Here is a 16,070-nt window from a genome sequence, read left to right on the forward strand (position 1 = left end):
CATAGGTACTTACGCAAGCAGATGAGGCAGCTCTTGGAGTGTTTATGGGCCGATCTGAGTTGGCGGTGAATATCGCCTTCGAATGAACCATGAGTTGTACCAGCTATTCTTGGACATCGACATTGTTAGACGTATTGAGCTGCAGCGACTATGATGAAGATGGCCAAGCCCAGAAGGCATATAAAAGCGAACCAGCTGATGGTTCACGCAGAAGGGGAAGGCCAAGAATACGTTAGAAAGATCAAGTCGAAGACAACATCGCCGAAAATGGCCTTTTAAATTGGAAAATCTTTTCTAAGGAAATTTTTCTAAGCTCGGCTTATTGAACGAAAGTTTCTGTCACAAGCCAGCTATATAAGTAAGAAAAACCGAACTCCATAAAAGAAACCTCTTCATCTCAATCATCCCAATTCTCGTCATTCTAGTCTCAATTTGGAACATTGGGCAAAATTTGCGATGAAATTTTCGCAGAAACGTTAAATATTACATGAACAAGATGAAATCGGTCGAAAATATTAATCTGAAATTTAACAGATTCTAAACCAATTTCGATACATTCGAAAAAAAAATTTGTTTGATTCGGACAAAATTTGGGTCTTCGATGGACTTGATGCATATGGTCCATCGAAGACCCAAATTTTTGGACGAAAATATATATGATAATTTGGTGAACTATTGTGGTACCAAACAAAACATATATATGGAAGCGATTTTCTCCAATTGCAATAGGGTTAGTCCTTGGGTGAAATAAGTGACCTGTGCCAAATTGCATCGCATTCGGGTCATAAATGTGACATGTATGTGCGATTCTATTCATATTTTCAAAAGAAACATATACACAACGAAATAATAACGACATTGAGAATTTGCTTAAGGAGTCTTCCACACCCCAAAAATCTTGTTGAACAGCGTTGTAAATTAAAATAATTATTAACTAATTATTTTCGTTATGAATTATGAATAACCGTATATTTTGTGCTCAAACAGTATATTTTTAAAAATCTGAATTCGCTTCATAAGGCGAATATTATATGTACTTTTTTAAAGCATACTTTGAGGAGTGTTTGTCGTTATACTTGGTAGTAGTACATAATATAAATAATAGATGTCACTCACCGGTGACATACAGGTTACAATGAATTGTAGTTCCATGGTGAAACAACGCGTTATTCTCAGTTTAATTTTAAAATGAAGTTTTTTTTTAACAATGAATTTATTTTTTATATATATAAATGTATATTTATTTGTTTCTAAGCATTATAATTTTTCTATATTGTGATATAATATATATGTATATATATTGTGGCTAAGCCGTTTTGAACGTAATAAAGCTGTCTTTATGAGTATGAATTTAAGGTAGACACCGCTTCGTGGTAATCCTCATTTATGGCACAATATTCCAGGGAGTATAGGTATCGGCAGAAGGTATATCAATCTGTAAATAGAGAAATAATAAAAATATTTGTTTAGGATTACTTTTAAAAACTTGATCACACTTGGGATACTACAGTTATTTATGTTTTAAATATAAATAATAGATTTTAAGAGAGGCCAGCAATTCCGTATTTTTTTCAAAATTACTTGTATTCGTATTATATGAAATTTATTTATTCATTGAAGGTTACTGTCAAATTTAGGGGTTTCCCTATGTCGGTTCATATAAAATCTTTACAAACATATGTTGAGTTTCAGTTCCTGTAATATTGCGATTTATTATTGAGAGTTCTTCTATGCAGGGAACTAGTAAAAATTGTACCCACATTTATGACAAACAAAAGCAAAGTGTAATTCTTTTATATTCACAGAGAACCCATAAAGTGTTAGTCACCATAACATTTTATTACGGCAAAAATCATTTGAAGGTTTTAGCCCCATTTTAAACCTCTGTAGCTGTAATATGCTATTCCGAGTTCTTGGCGGGCGCAAAACATCTTTGCAGAAAATATTTAATATAGGGTCATGTTCTGACAAGCCCTGACAAATTTAGATGATAAAGATCACGCTCTATTATCGTTATTTTGGAGGCTGAACATCACGAAAGGGGTCTGACCGTAGAATTAGCATGACTGTTTTGATGAAGATCGGTCAATATTTAGCGGATAAAATGACCCAGACTTATGTGTGGACAATTGTAAAATTTTTATTCTCTGGCGTATATATTTGGAGAACATAGATCCGAGAAGTGGATATTATATCCTTTTGGAGTTGTTGTCCTTTAAATTGATACCAATTATATTGTTGTAGGTACTCGGATGTGAGAGTTATACTAACATAATTACGGGTGTATACGTATTTTGATTTTATTAGTATTATGATTGCCACACTGGAAGGCGAAATGTCGCGTTGATCACAAAAATTGAACATGAGGTTTCGGTTATCGTGAAGTATCGCCCAGGCTCGGAATATAGATCCGTAAAAGATTAAAGTAGTGGTAGGGTACCATATGGTCGGCCGGTCTGACTATACCGATCCGCTCACAGGTTTCATCTATGCTTTGGTAAATTGACACGCCGAATTTTTGGATGGTGTAGATTTTTTAAATAGCCTCCACTAAAGGTTCCGCTAGTTTTCGTCTTTTTGTAATTTTTGAGCGAAGTCAATTATCCTAGTTCATAACAGAGCCAGTTGTGTGCTCTTTCTATTTGTGTTGAAATTTTGAGATTCGAATATTCCAGTAATTTTCTTAATTTATCTTCTACTTAAATCTTCAAATACACATTGATAGAGTTGGCACTTGGTAATAGGGAATATTTTTAACAATTGATGTAAATGCATAAGTGCTTACCAATTTAGTGAGATCATCCTGGCAAGCCATACGAATGCGCGCAGCAGTTGCAGGAGATTCCAACTTAACATCTCTGCTGAGGCCATTTGCTTCACGGGCATTGCCAATGGCATCCTTAATGGCAAAGAAGGCAGAACTGCCAATGAACAGTGGGGGTTCTCCCACAGCCTAAAAAACAAATTCTCTATTAATATCCACTCTCTTAATATTTACTTTCCCCAAACTCACCTTCGACGAATAAACAGCTCTTGGGTTAGGAGCACCCGTCAATAGGGTAACATTAAATTCACCGGGAATATCAGCAAAACCAGGAATTTTGTACATACCCGGACCTCGCGAATACAAAGTACCAGTCGGAGAATAGATCAACTCTTCCAAGGTGAATAAGCCATAACCTTGCATAAATGCGCCCTCAATTTGTCCAATATCAATGGCTGGATTTAAACTTGAACCAATATCCATAACAATATCGGTACTCAAAACCTGATGATCACCGGTCAGACAATCAACTTCGACAACAGTTATACCAACACCATTGGTAAAATAGCTGTACAGCTGAGCTGTTGGATTATCCACGGGATGGTAATCGACAGTTTCCAAGTTATAATAACCTGTCGCCGAGAGACTAATACTCTGCAAATAGGCGGTTTGAATCCATTCCTGCCAAGTACCTTTGGGATTGGCTTCTTTGATGGGTGCCAGACGTTTATTGAGTTTTTCACAAGCATTCAAGATGGCCATACCATTGAGATCTGAGGTCATACTGGCCGCTGTGGGTGAGGTGTTTGGTACCTTATCGGTGGCAGTTTCGGAAATATGAACCAATTCATAGGGGATTTGTAAAGCTCTGGCACAACATTGTATCATTTTGGTGTGTATACCCTGGCCAATTTCAACACCGCCATGGGACAGGAGTACTGACCCATCCGTGTAGATGTTTATCAAAGCTCCAGCTTGATTTAGAAATTTAACACCAAAAGCTACACCATATTTGGTAGGGACTACGGCAATGCCACGTTTGCGGTAACGATTTTTCCTATTGAATTCCTCAATTTCTTGTTTCTTTTGGGCGTAATTCGATTGCTTGAGGCAGTCCTCGAAGCATCTGATTACGGGGAAATCTTCCAAAAGCTGATTGTAGTGCGTTCTATCACCGGGTTTATAGAAATTGATACGCATTATGTCCAATACATCCTTGTTGAGGATGCGAGCTACATCACGTATAATATGTTCGGCAGCAAACATACCCTGAGGTCCACCAAAACCACGGAATGCAGTATTGGAAGGTAAATTCGTTTTGCACACATATCCGGCTGCCTTGATGTTGGGTATCTTATAACAATTCTCAATGTGATAGACGGCCCGTTCCATGACGGAGAATGATAGATCCATAGACCAACCGGCATTGGTGTAGCATTCAATGGAGAGGGCTGTCAAACGACCTTGGGATGTAAAGCCGATTTTGTATTTGAAAAGGAATGGATGTCTGGTACCGGTGATCATCATATCTTCATCACGATCCAACATGCAGCGTATGGGTCTCCTGAGGCGATAGCATGCCAATGCTACGGGCAAGGCAACAGCAATTGATCTGGATTCTTTGCCACCAAATCCACCACCCAATCTTTTAGCTTTACACACTACCTTATGGGCTGGCAGCGATAGGACATGGGCAACAAGTTTTTGTACTTCGGAGGGATGTTGTGTAGAGGAAAGGATTTCAATCTCATCCGAATCTTTTGGTACAGCATATGAAGCATGAGTTTCCAAATAGAAATGTTCTTGTCCTCCCATGCGGCAGGAGCCTTCATACACGTGTTCAGCTTCTGCGAAACCTTTCTCGACATCTCCCGTGCCGGCATACCATGGGTAGCCATGGAAATAGGATTTGTGTTGAATGGCCTGTTCAATGGTTATAATTGCTGGTGTGATATCCTCATATTCTACTTTCACTTTACGAGAAGCTCTCTGGGCCAAGGCTTGACTGTCGGCCACCACAGCACCCACAACTTGTCCCTGACAATGGACCACATCTTTGGCAAAGACTACCTCATCATGGAATACCGGACCCACTTCATTTTCATGGTCCGTTATATCCTTGCTCGAATAGAAAGCGTGAACTCCGGGCATGGCCAATGCTTCGGTGGCATCAATATTCAAAATTTTTGCATGGGCCCTAGTACTCAATACCAAGGCCAAATATAACTCATTTTCGGTACGCGGAACATCGTCACAATACATTGCTTCTCCGGTTACTTGCTTGAAAGCGGAGGCATGAACCTTGGGTCTGCCCACAGGATCACATTGACTTTGTGTGGAGGAGACCTTTTCGAAGAGCTGAGAACTCTTTAAGACTGGAGTGTGGAACACTTCTCCACCACTTATTTCATCTTCCGACAAGAAGTCATTGGGCAAAACACCATCCTTCATCATTTGTTGGGATATTTTCAAGTAGGCTTTGAAGAAGAGGCTCACTACCAGCGAACGGCGATAGGCAATCATGCCTCCTGGAGCAGTGGGGGCCAATGGTAATTCAGCACAAAGATTCTCCACAACACGTTCCATGAGGACACGATTCCATTGCTGTTTCACCATCATTTCGCATGAACGTACTGCCATAACTGTGGTGGGAGCCATACCACCAAAAGCCATCGACACTTCTTGCACACGATCCGAATTCGGTTCAAAAGTGACATTCACAGCGGCATTGACAATTGCAATATCATCATCACGACGTTTGGCTTGCTTAAATGCGACGACATACTGATTGGGCAGCGTTTTGGGGAAATGAATACCCACCAAAACTTCCTGGGGTTCGAGGACATTCTTTCTATAACCCGTGAAGAATTTCGAATTCATAATAACATCTCGATATTGAATTTTGCCATCGGCATATTTGGCAACCTTCAATTTTACCAAACCTGCCATTAGAACAGGATTCATATCGGAAATTGGGCTGCCAGTCATAATATTGCCACCCAGCGAAGCCACGCTACGAATTTGTTTGCCAGCAAAGTAGTGTAACATATCGACAGCACATTGGAAGAATCGGACTTGATGTTCGGGTAATTTTTCCATAAGTTCTCTTAGATACTTTTCAATATCAACCAAGCTCACGGAGGCACCAAAGTAAACACTGTCATCGTTCTCTTTGACTTCAACCAAATCCGAAACTTTGGTAGGTTGAATAAGAACCGGATACAGGAAATGCTTGAATTTGACTTCCACACCAACCTCAGTGTTGCCAACCACAATTTTCGCCTGAGGATATTCTGCTTTTAATTTCAGTAATTCCTCCAACGTCGTGGGTCTATACCAAGTAACACGTTCACCCTTAAACACCAAAGTTTCCGATTCCCATTGTGTGTTCAATTGCAATTCTGGAGGAAATATGGGTTCTTGACTTGGATCCAGGGGGACAAATTCACTTTTGTCAAATAGTTTATCATCCACCAGGGAGACACCATTCTCTTGACCATTACAGTTGTTGCCATTCACCTTACAACACTTATCACCCATGCCACAGGCAAATTCCTTGGTAAATGTTTTGTAACCCTCCAGAATTGGACGATATCCGGTGCAACGACACAGATTTCCTTGGAATGCCACTTCTAAGTCTTTCATTGAAGGTTGTTCCGAGTTGCGCAACAAAGTGTACATGGACATTACAATACCAGGTGTACAAAAACCACATTGACTACCATGCGCCTTGGCCAAACGTTCTTGTACTGGGTGAAGACGTGTTCGTGTGCTGCCAATACCTTCGACGGTTGTTACCGCATGGCCATGCATCGCACAGACTGGTGTTAGACAGGCGTTGACGGCCAAATGTTTAAGGGTATTTGTGGCGCGATCGACACGACTGATCATCACCGTACAGGCACCACAACCACCTTCGCCGCATCCCAATTTAGTGCCACACAGACGCAGCTTGTCGCGCAGATATGTTAGAAGGGTACATTCTGGATCGGGATTGGGATCGACAACCTGAAATGATGAACAAAATTAAATAGGTTATAAATATGTTGAATAAATGTGGAACATTTTAACATCTTAAAGAACTTCCGTGCAGTCATTTGATACTCGGGTGACTCTCTTGAGTCAGATTTTGTGTTCTTAAATATAATTAAATTTATGCATAATGCCCTTAGTTTGACGTTACAATTATAATGCGGTCAAATCGTGCACCTATTTAAAAAAGAAAGAACTTATTAAATTATTTTTTATCAAAGAGGAATGTCTTAAAATTTACCCTAGTGGGACCTACTTTAAGGTCACATGAATTCATGGCCCGTAAGTAAATGTAATTTTTGTCAGATTAAAAACCGGTTCGAATCCCTGCGGAGGAGGACTAAAAAGGAATGACAGGATATCGCGTCACCTAGAGGAGAATGTTAAGACCAAATAAGCAAGTGAGTTGTCAATCTCCTAACTGGCGCAACTCCAGGGGGATAGGGGAAAGGGAGTGATGATACATTTCCTGTGGGTGTTTTGGCATCTGTATACGAAGGAATATAAAAGGATCTTAGTTCTAGAACCACAAGGGAAAAGCAATCTCGACCTAAGCTTACGAGACAGACGGGGAATCAACTTCAAATTCCGAGCCTGTACACGAGGATAAGACTAACATAACCGTCTTAAAATGCCGGAGTAGCGAGGAGCTTGATAATATGGTAGAGGATGTGAGCAAGGATATAGCCAAGCCCACAACAAGAAAGAAAAAACATTTATTTGGGACACAAAGGCGTTAATTGTCAGGATGTTGTAAAGGGAGACTGCCTCGAGAATCCATCGACTGTGGGCGGCGAAGCTGGTTTTAATATCAAGAATAAGACTACTGCATCGGAATCTTTCGACCGGGAATTGCAAAGAACTAAGCGGGCTTTACGAAAGTAGTAGAGAGTAACAACAATATGCAAAGGTTGCCAGGAGGCGCTATGGAGAAGAGTGATGCTATGCCACGATCGATGAAAATAGTTCGTCCGGGAAATTAAAAAGAAACCCATAAAGACCCATAAGACGATGGATGCGGCCAATAATAATACAATAGTTTAATAGCAAGCATTGCCTCTAAATGCGTGACAGCCAAACTTAAGTTGGTAAGGACCAGAGACATTATATAACAAAATGCAACGGCCTTCGTCAGAGGTTGGGATAGCAAGGTTGGTTGAGGTTTGTAGTCTAATGTAATTAGTCTTTGACTGTAAGGGAGTGAGTGTCAATTTGTTACCTCCTACGACATTCCCATGTTAAAGTAAACAGTTAAATGTGTTGTTAAGGGGTGTAAAGCAGAACTAGTCACTGGAGAACGAGTTCTGATTACGAAATAGTGCCTTTTGCTAGCGGGTATTGATGCTAACTCACACTAATACTAATAAAAGTGATCCTAGTCTTTATGAATACTACCAAAATATAGTGATATTGACCTAAGTTTTCGTGTAGCCGTAATATAATGCTACCCCAATTATAAGGTATTTTGGGGAGTTTGGGCATGTTTTCAACCGAACTGGCTTTAATATTTCGGTTATCATGAGATGTCAAACGATCCAACCAGAAATTATCACTAATGATTTACGTTTTGTATAGATTCCGTATTACGGTAACGACCCATTTGCAGTATTTGTAAGACTTTATCTGCACTTTCCCATCGATGTGGATTAAATGAGTCTTCAATGCTGACATATATATACAGAAAATGTTCAAAATAGATCCAAGTTTCGTCATATCCTCTATATAAGGATAGATTCCCATTGCCAGCTTTTAGCCACCAATTTCCAATGTAGTCGCTGTAATTTGGCATTCCGGGATATTGGAGGGAAAAATAAATGTTTGCGATATAACCCCCACATAAAGATCCCGTTCATTTCGGGATTTTAACAACAGTTTGTCGCTTGAAATTGTCAGAAATATTGGCTCTTCACGGCCTTAACAATATTCACACAATATTTAGTCTAAAAACTCTTTAGATGGTCGGTACTTTGGTACCAAATTGAAATAATTATTTTATTGTGCAGTATATATTCTGCAAAATTTAAGGTTAGTGAGATAAACAATATCAGCTATAGAATAGAATATTAAATTGTACGAACTGAAATATGTGATATTTATCTATATCTAAACCGACAAGCATCAATCCCTACACATGACATTTATTTAAAGCAAATTTGACACACGCTATTTGGTATGCTGCACAGTTTAAAATTTAATCTCAATCAGTCATCCATTGATTAGATGGTTTTCAATTAACATGAATAGATCGAAATTATATATGGAAGCTATGCTATATCAATACCTGAACCGATTTCAAGGAAACTTGCCAGATATTAATTTATATTAACTTCAGTACGTTGTGTCAATCGGCCTGGATCTTTGGTGCACCATTTACATAAAATCGGGCTAAACTATATATGGGAGCTATATCTAAATCTGAACCGATTTTCTCTAAATCAATTTCAATAGGGTTCGTGTTTGGGCCAAATAAATGAGCTGTACCAAATTTAATCCACATCGGATTATAAATGCGACCTGTACTTTGTTTACAATTTAACAGACGGAGGGACGGACATTCATAAATCGACTCAGAAAGTGATTCTGTTTATATTCTCAAAAGGGAACCATAGGTCTATCTCGATTCCTTTTGCCTGTTACAAACATATGCACAAAGACATAATACCCTGTACCACAGTGTGGTGAAGGGTATAAAAAAATAAATAAATAATTTTCTACTTATTTCTTTTAGTTGCTTCACATTCAAAGTTGGCTAGTACAACTACAACAATAAATCCTTTTTTAATGTATTAAATATACATTGCAAAATGTGTTTACTACACATACATCACATTGCAGACCCCCAATGGGTTCAGAAAACGCTCGTAGAGATAAGATTTTGTTTTGCGCAAATTTTAATTCCTTGGGTCATATATATTGAAACCTCATCAATGTATTATTGTTTTGAAAAATAAATAAATTTACAAATACAAAATGATAAGATTTAATGTGTGTGTGCTTATGGCACATATTAGTAAATGCAAATATTTTACAATCGGAATCGATGAAATGGAAGCACTAACATTTTCGAGAAATATAAATAGAAAACATTGGATTATGTACAAAATATAAATATTACTTATCTATATGAAGATGGTAGGTGGAATAGATAAGAACCGGCATACATTTCACAAAAAATAAATAAAATAAAAGAATCTGAAAAATAAATTTGTTAAAAACAGTTATCACCAGTGTCGTCATTATTTGTCAACGCTATCTCTTTCATTCACATTTTCATTTAAGCTATTTGTTTTGAAGAATCTAAATTAAATAAAAAATCACTTGAATTGTTTACGGTAAGTGTGATGACAGTAACATGTTGTTGTTGTTTGTAAATATTTTTTTATTCACATATGGTCTGTTCCCGTACTGCAAGAATCTACTACTTTTTACTACGATAACGAATTTTCCTTTATGTTATCGAAGAAAATAGTAAAATCTAGTGGATTCTTGCAGTACGGGAACAGACCGATACATAGTAGCAATCGATTGCTGCATTGAATTTGAACGATTTAATCAATCAGAATTTCCAATCTTCATTTCTGTCCACTATCAGTTGTCCAGACAAAGCGTTGAAAGTTAGCAACAAAACTGATGATAACAAAGCGACTGTTATGCAATTGCATTTATTTGCGCGAATGTTTTCTATCTTTGAAGAGGAAGAATAATCAGTAATGTATAAATTTGATATGTTAGTACATTTTATTCCAGTAATGAGATTATTTGAGCATGAGGTCTTTTTACATTTTTTAAATCGTTCTTCCAGAAGATTAATATTCTACATATATATTTCGCTTCATTTAAAGTTATTCGTTGGTTTCTTAAACATTTTTGAAGATCTGTGGTTAGAAAATCGTTGTGCAAAAAATATATATATTTTTTTTTTAAATCAAGAAAACTAATCAAAGAAAACTTTGTATACAAATTACCTTGCAACATTTTCCAACACGTATTTGCAGAAAATGTTCAATATATGTAGGTTAATGCTCCTATAAAACGTTGGTGTATTTAAATACCCCTAATTTCCGAACTGAGTTATAAAATTATAATGAATGTTTTTTTGCGGATCACACTTTTTATTTAGGCACCTTCTATAAATGTAAATTTTGAATTTCAATTAATAAGAGCATTAATTGACATATTTTTGTTCTTTTGGAGTTGTATTTTGCAATTAAATAAAATTATACTGGAACATCCGATTCCAAAAATTCCAACGTTATTCGAAAGAGTACATATCTCGCTCTGGTATGAAGTAGGATTATTATTAACGTGACACAAAAATTAAAAAAAAAATGGTGTACATATGACATGGGTTTTTTTTTTGGAAAATTCCCCAATTTTCGACAACAAATCATGTTAGAAAATAGAAAGATTTTGACCGATTACATGTATCCTAGTCAGTGTTGCCAAAACTGTGTTGATAAAAAATGCTACATTTTGTTTAAAAAAGTGCCAGAAAGTGCTAAACAATTTAAAAAAGTGCCAAATAAAAGTACTTGAAACTGAATAAGAGAAATTAATAGAATTGACTGTAATTTGATATTTTGGATTCTCATTAGATACAAATTTCCCCACCAAAAATATCAATGTGAGTCTATGTTTCGGGGTAGGGTCTAGAGAACGAAATTTTTCCATCAAATTGAATATAATTTGAAACTTTTTATTTTAATGGCATGTCAAATTTATCCACTAAAAGGAATTAATACCAGCACATAGTCCTCATATTAAAGTACTGTTCTATCTTCTTAACTTTGATGAATTTAGACGTATTCTCTGGGTTCTTGTAGGGTAGAATATATTTTGCGGACAATTTTATACATAGGTGTATGTTTGGACATATACCCCATATAAAGGTTTCATCCTTCTTGCCCATTTTAAAGTGTAGAACCTTTTCCCGCCAAATTGTCTGCAATTTAAAAATATGTTTGCCGAACTTTTTCGATGTAGGTCCATCTTTTGACATAACTCCATTATGAAGAGGAACTGGGCCCATTTTCGGTGCTTTGAAGTGGCTATGATTTGCCATTCCGGAATCACGGCGAATAAAAAACTCTTTTCCAAAAAGTTTGCGATTTAGGTTCATGATATCTGAGTTATTTTGTATTTTGCTTTCTCTGAAAAAATTTCCTGATCAAAAAATTATAATGAATGTCTTTTTGCGGATCACAATTTTCATTTAGGCACCTTCTATAAATTTTAATTTTGAATTTCACAAATATGTGTACATTACGGTTATATTTTTTTAAAAAACGATTTAAAATAATAGGAATGAATGAACTTTACCCTATTAACTACTAAAATAATATTTATTCCATTTAATTAAACAGAAAAGCATAATTCATATATTATATGAATAGTGTTGCTAATGTTTGGATTTCTGGATTTGTATAGTAGGCCTCATATAACACTAAATCCTAAATGTCTGTAATTTGGGTAGTTTTGGCACGTGTTTCAACCTAATAGGCTGTAATTTTCTATTTTGGATTCGCATTGAAGAGAAAATCTCCCTAAATAAAATTTTGCAAACATGACTTTTGAGAAGAATTTAAAAAAAATTCAACATTTTTTTCTATAATTCCTCCTTGTCAATACAACTATTTCCTATATAGAATAATAGTGCGATTTTCGTAACTAGGTTATTAACAACGATTGGCGTCACTTAAATAATGGTCACATATCATAAAAGATAAAAAATATTTCGTCGACGAAATTATTTATTATAGTTCAAAAAAATTTTGTGGGTAAAGTCCATACAATAACGATTTAACCCTTTCTGATTCGGCTCTTTTGCATAATAGTAGATTTTTGTCCATACAATTATTATTTGTATACAGAATTAAAGCAACTACGTCGCTGCATTCTGTCCAGGGATGGTCTGTGTGACGAATTTTTAGGTTTACGACTGTCAAAATGGTGTAAATGTCGAAAACGTCATATACCTGTATAAAATGCAATAAATGTAGTAAACGCCATTTATTTTAATATTATTACCATATACAGTTATTTTCAAGAATATGTATTATTTTTACATATATCTGAGTATTCCTTACTAGAACAGCAAAACTTTTTGATAAGAAAATTTTGAAAGTTTATATGGTTTTAATTAAAGCATTCGTAGTTTTCAAATCGAATAAAGGAAATAGCTATTTTGTCAAAAACCTAATGGTTTTGGGTGGGTTTCCGACGTTTCTGACGTATGTATTATACGTCAGATATGTATGTCATTTACGTCACTGTTTCTGACGGACTGTAATGTAAAATTCAAGCAATCCGATTTCAGTTACAATCCATTAATTTTTAGTACTATTTTATAGGCCAGAGGCCATAATTGTAAGTGATGCCTAAAAATCATTAGAATTGATTTTTTTCGTAAATGTTAAATGGGTTAATTTTTTAAGTATTATCACAGTTGTGAAGATAAAAAACATGGTATTTATATGCCACAATTACCCTTGCTCTAAAATAAAACATCTATATATAACTTTTCCCCCACACGGTGAACAGTAAAAGTGTATATTTGCAAATCATAATTCTGCTAAGATTAGACACACCGATAAAAATATGTAGAGACTAGTATGAAGTCTTATCAGAGCTAAATGTGTAAAACTTTTCTATATATTTTTTGCAGCCTCAAGCATGAAATTTTTAAGAATATTTTAAAATCACTCGCTCACTATAAGTTTATAAGGAGATATGAAAAATTTAAGATTTGATTTTGTAAATATTTATTTAAGGAGACCTTCACACCGTTCGCAATTTCAAATTTTTATGATTTTCATGCGGCTGTATTACATTGAAGATTTGCAACTTTGTATATAATCACTTGAAGCCTTAAAGGTTAAGACATTTAATGATTAGCGACCATGGAACTTCCGATTGCAAAAAGTCCAATGTGATTTAAAAGAGTACATGTCCGGCTCTGGAAGGATTATTAACGTCGCACAAAAATTTACAAAATGGCGGACCTATGAATTATGATTTTTTGGATAATACTGTATTTTTGGCATCAAACCTAGTTAGAAAATAAGGGAAATCTTGACCGGTCAAAATCTAGGTAAGGTAAATATATTACGATGTGCAATGTTTCGATGAAATTAGATTCCCTTCGTTTCAAATGAGATGAACCTTTGTGGGATAGATACTAAAGGGAGTGGACATACGATAGCGTGTTAATATTTGAAAAGGATGGAATTATTAGTTTTTGAGTTGCCGTTCTCGCCATTTGTAATAAACGCGTTTAAAGTTTGAGAGTCACTCGTGCCGTCGCTTGATTCTGACATAATAAACCGGATATATCTTCAAGAGTTTTTGAGATTTTCACTTGAAATTTTAAAGACAAAATAAAATTTTTTTAAATCGGAAATGAGGGTGGTTCCCTTAATAGTTGATTTTTTATACCTTCACCCTTCACAATAAAGATGTAATAATTATTAGCTTAGAAATAGTGCACATGCATTGTAAGTACTCTTTGGAAGTTTGGTCTGAAATTGGCATATGTCGGTCCATGGATTTTTGTATAAAATGTTCGACTTGGGTCCATGTTTTGAAATACGCCCATATTATAACACCATCCCGTTATAGACATTTTTAATATTTCAGACACCATTTCCCTCCGATGTGACTTACATACCAGGTTTTTAGAGGGAGATTAACATCATTGCAGACAATTTTCGATATGATAGCAAGTTTTGACATAGGCCTCAATATAAGGTTCCATCCCATTGTCGAAATGTCGAATGCTTTTTGTTCCTTTTTCCCACCGAAGAGATCTATAATTTTGCTTTCAGGGTTCTTGGAGTGTGATAAACAAATTTACAGACAATTTTCCATATGGGTGCATGTTTTGACATAGCCCTCATTTAAGTCCCGCCCTATTTATGATTATTTATATATTTTTTCCAAATTTTCGGGAATTCCGTGCAAAAAATTTTCCACATCGGTCGAGTTTTTGGACATATCCTCCATATAATGATTCCTCCCCATTATCGGTATTTTGAGAGTTTTTCAACATTTTCCGAAGTGTCCATATTACACCCACTGGGTCCTTGGAATGTGAAAATTGTATTTGCGGAAATTTTTCGATATAGATCCATGTCTTGGCATAGACCCCGTTCAGTCCTCTCCAATTTGTGTCTTGAAAGTTTTAAATTTCCCATCTGAGTAACCTTAATTTGGCATTTATTGTTTGAGGGAGACAAAATAGAGGATTATCCCAGTATCAGTATATCATTAACAGTACTTTAAAGGTTTTCTTTTTTTACTTTCCACCAATGTGTTTGTCACTCTGCAAAAATAATCCAGGATCTCAGGCATGGGTTTCAACTGAATTGCTTGTAATTACATATTTTTGGTTCTCATTTTTTTAGTTCACAAACACTTCTGATTTCCAGATTATATTTATTTTTCTAATTTGTTGGGACCTTTTTTGATCAATTTTTATTCAATTTTTTATCTTTTGTAGAACACGAATCTAATCAACCCAATTGTGTTCGTGTTTTTTTATTTAATTTTTATAACATGTTCCAACTGAAAACACATTTGATGCATTTCATATCTAATCAGATTGAAGCACATTGAAATGCCACGCTTAAATTCAAAACAGATAAATTATTTCTCGGTGTTTATCAAAATGGCACGTGAATTGTATGCGAATAAGTTCATTAGCACAAATTCTTTCTTCTCTTAATATTTGGCAAATTTCAATTCATAATTCAAAAACAATTTGCGGATAACTTGTCTAAATATATGTACGTCACTGTGTTACTTCGCTGTAGTACACACCTTCTTTCCATTGACAAAAAATACCAATGTCGATGAGACGTTTGACTTATCCATCGATGCTGCTACACTATTCTCAATGGACATTCTGTTGATTTGGGGTTTTTTGGTTGTTGTTTGGCGCACACGTCGAAATTAAGAAAACCGGATTTTTAGTGGGTTCTTTCTTTCGTTTTTATTATTGTTGTTGTTATTGTTATTATTATTAATAATGTATTTCTTTCTATTGTGTGTTCACAGAACAGCTAAATGATCTTCAGTAGTAGGCAATTGTTATTGTTGTTCCGTTCGAATTGATGTTGTCGTTTGGTTGGATGTTCGTTCACATGTATGTTTGTTGTATGTAATTTGTTGATAGTTATCACACACACGAATCGTCTTTGAAATTTCGAAAACTATAGAATTTTAGACCACAATGCGAACACCACGTCTTAACCGTTCAATGTCTAATCGGCAACTG

General features: G+C 35.7%; 1 protein-coding gene across 1 annotated transcript; it reads right to left on the reverse strand.

Annotated features, from left to right (window-relative positions):
* Positions 1–1,378: 1,378 nt before the first annotated feature.
* LOC133330054 (xanthine dehydrogenase-like) lies at positions 1,379–15,697 on the reverse strand. The gene is made up of 4 exons (XM_061538526.1): positions 15,614–15,697; positions 3,014–6,772; positions 2,786–2,953; positions 1,379–1,435 (listed from the first exon to the last, which is right to left on the reverse strand). Exons 1-4 carry the CDS (start codon positions 15,695–15,697, stop codon positions 1,385–1,387), a joined length of 4,062 nt encoding a protein of 1,353 aa, XP_061394510.1. The 3' UTR covers positions 1,379–1,384.
* Between the last annotated feature and the right edge of the window lie 373 nt (positions 15,698–16,070).

The sequence above is a fragment of the Musca vetustissima genome, unplaced genomic scaffold, assembly GCF_032173495.1.
Source record: "Musca vetustissima isolate MV318-11 ecotype Yass unplaced genomic scaffold, APGP_CSIRO_Mvet_v1 utg9641, whole genome shotgun sequence".
Classification (NCBI taxonomy): domain Eukaryota; kingdom Metazoa; phylum Arthropoda; class Insecta; order Diptera; family Muscidae; genus Musca; species Musca vetustissima.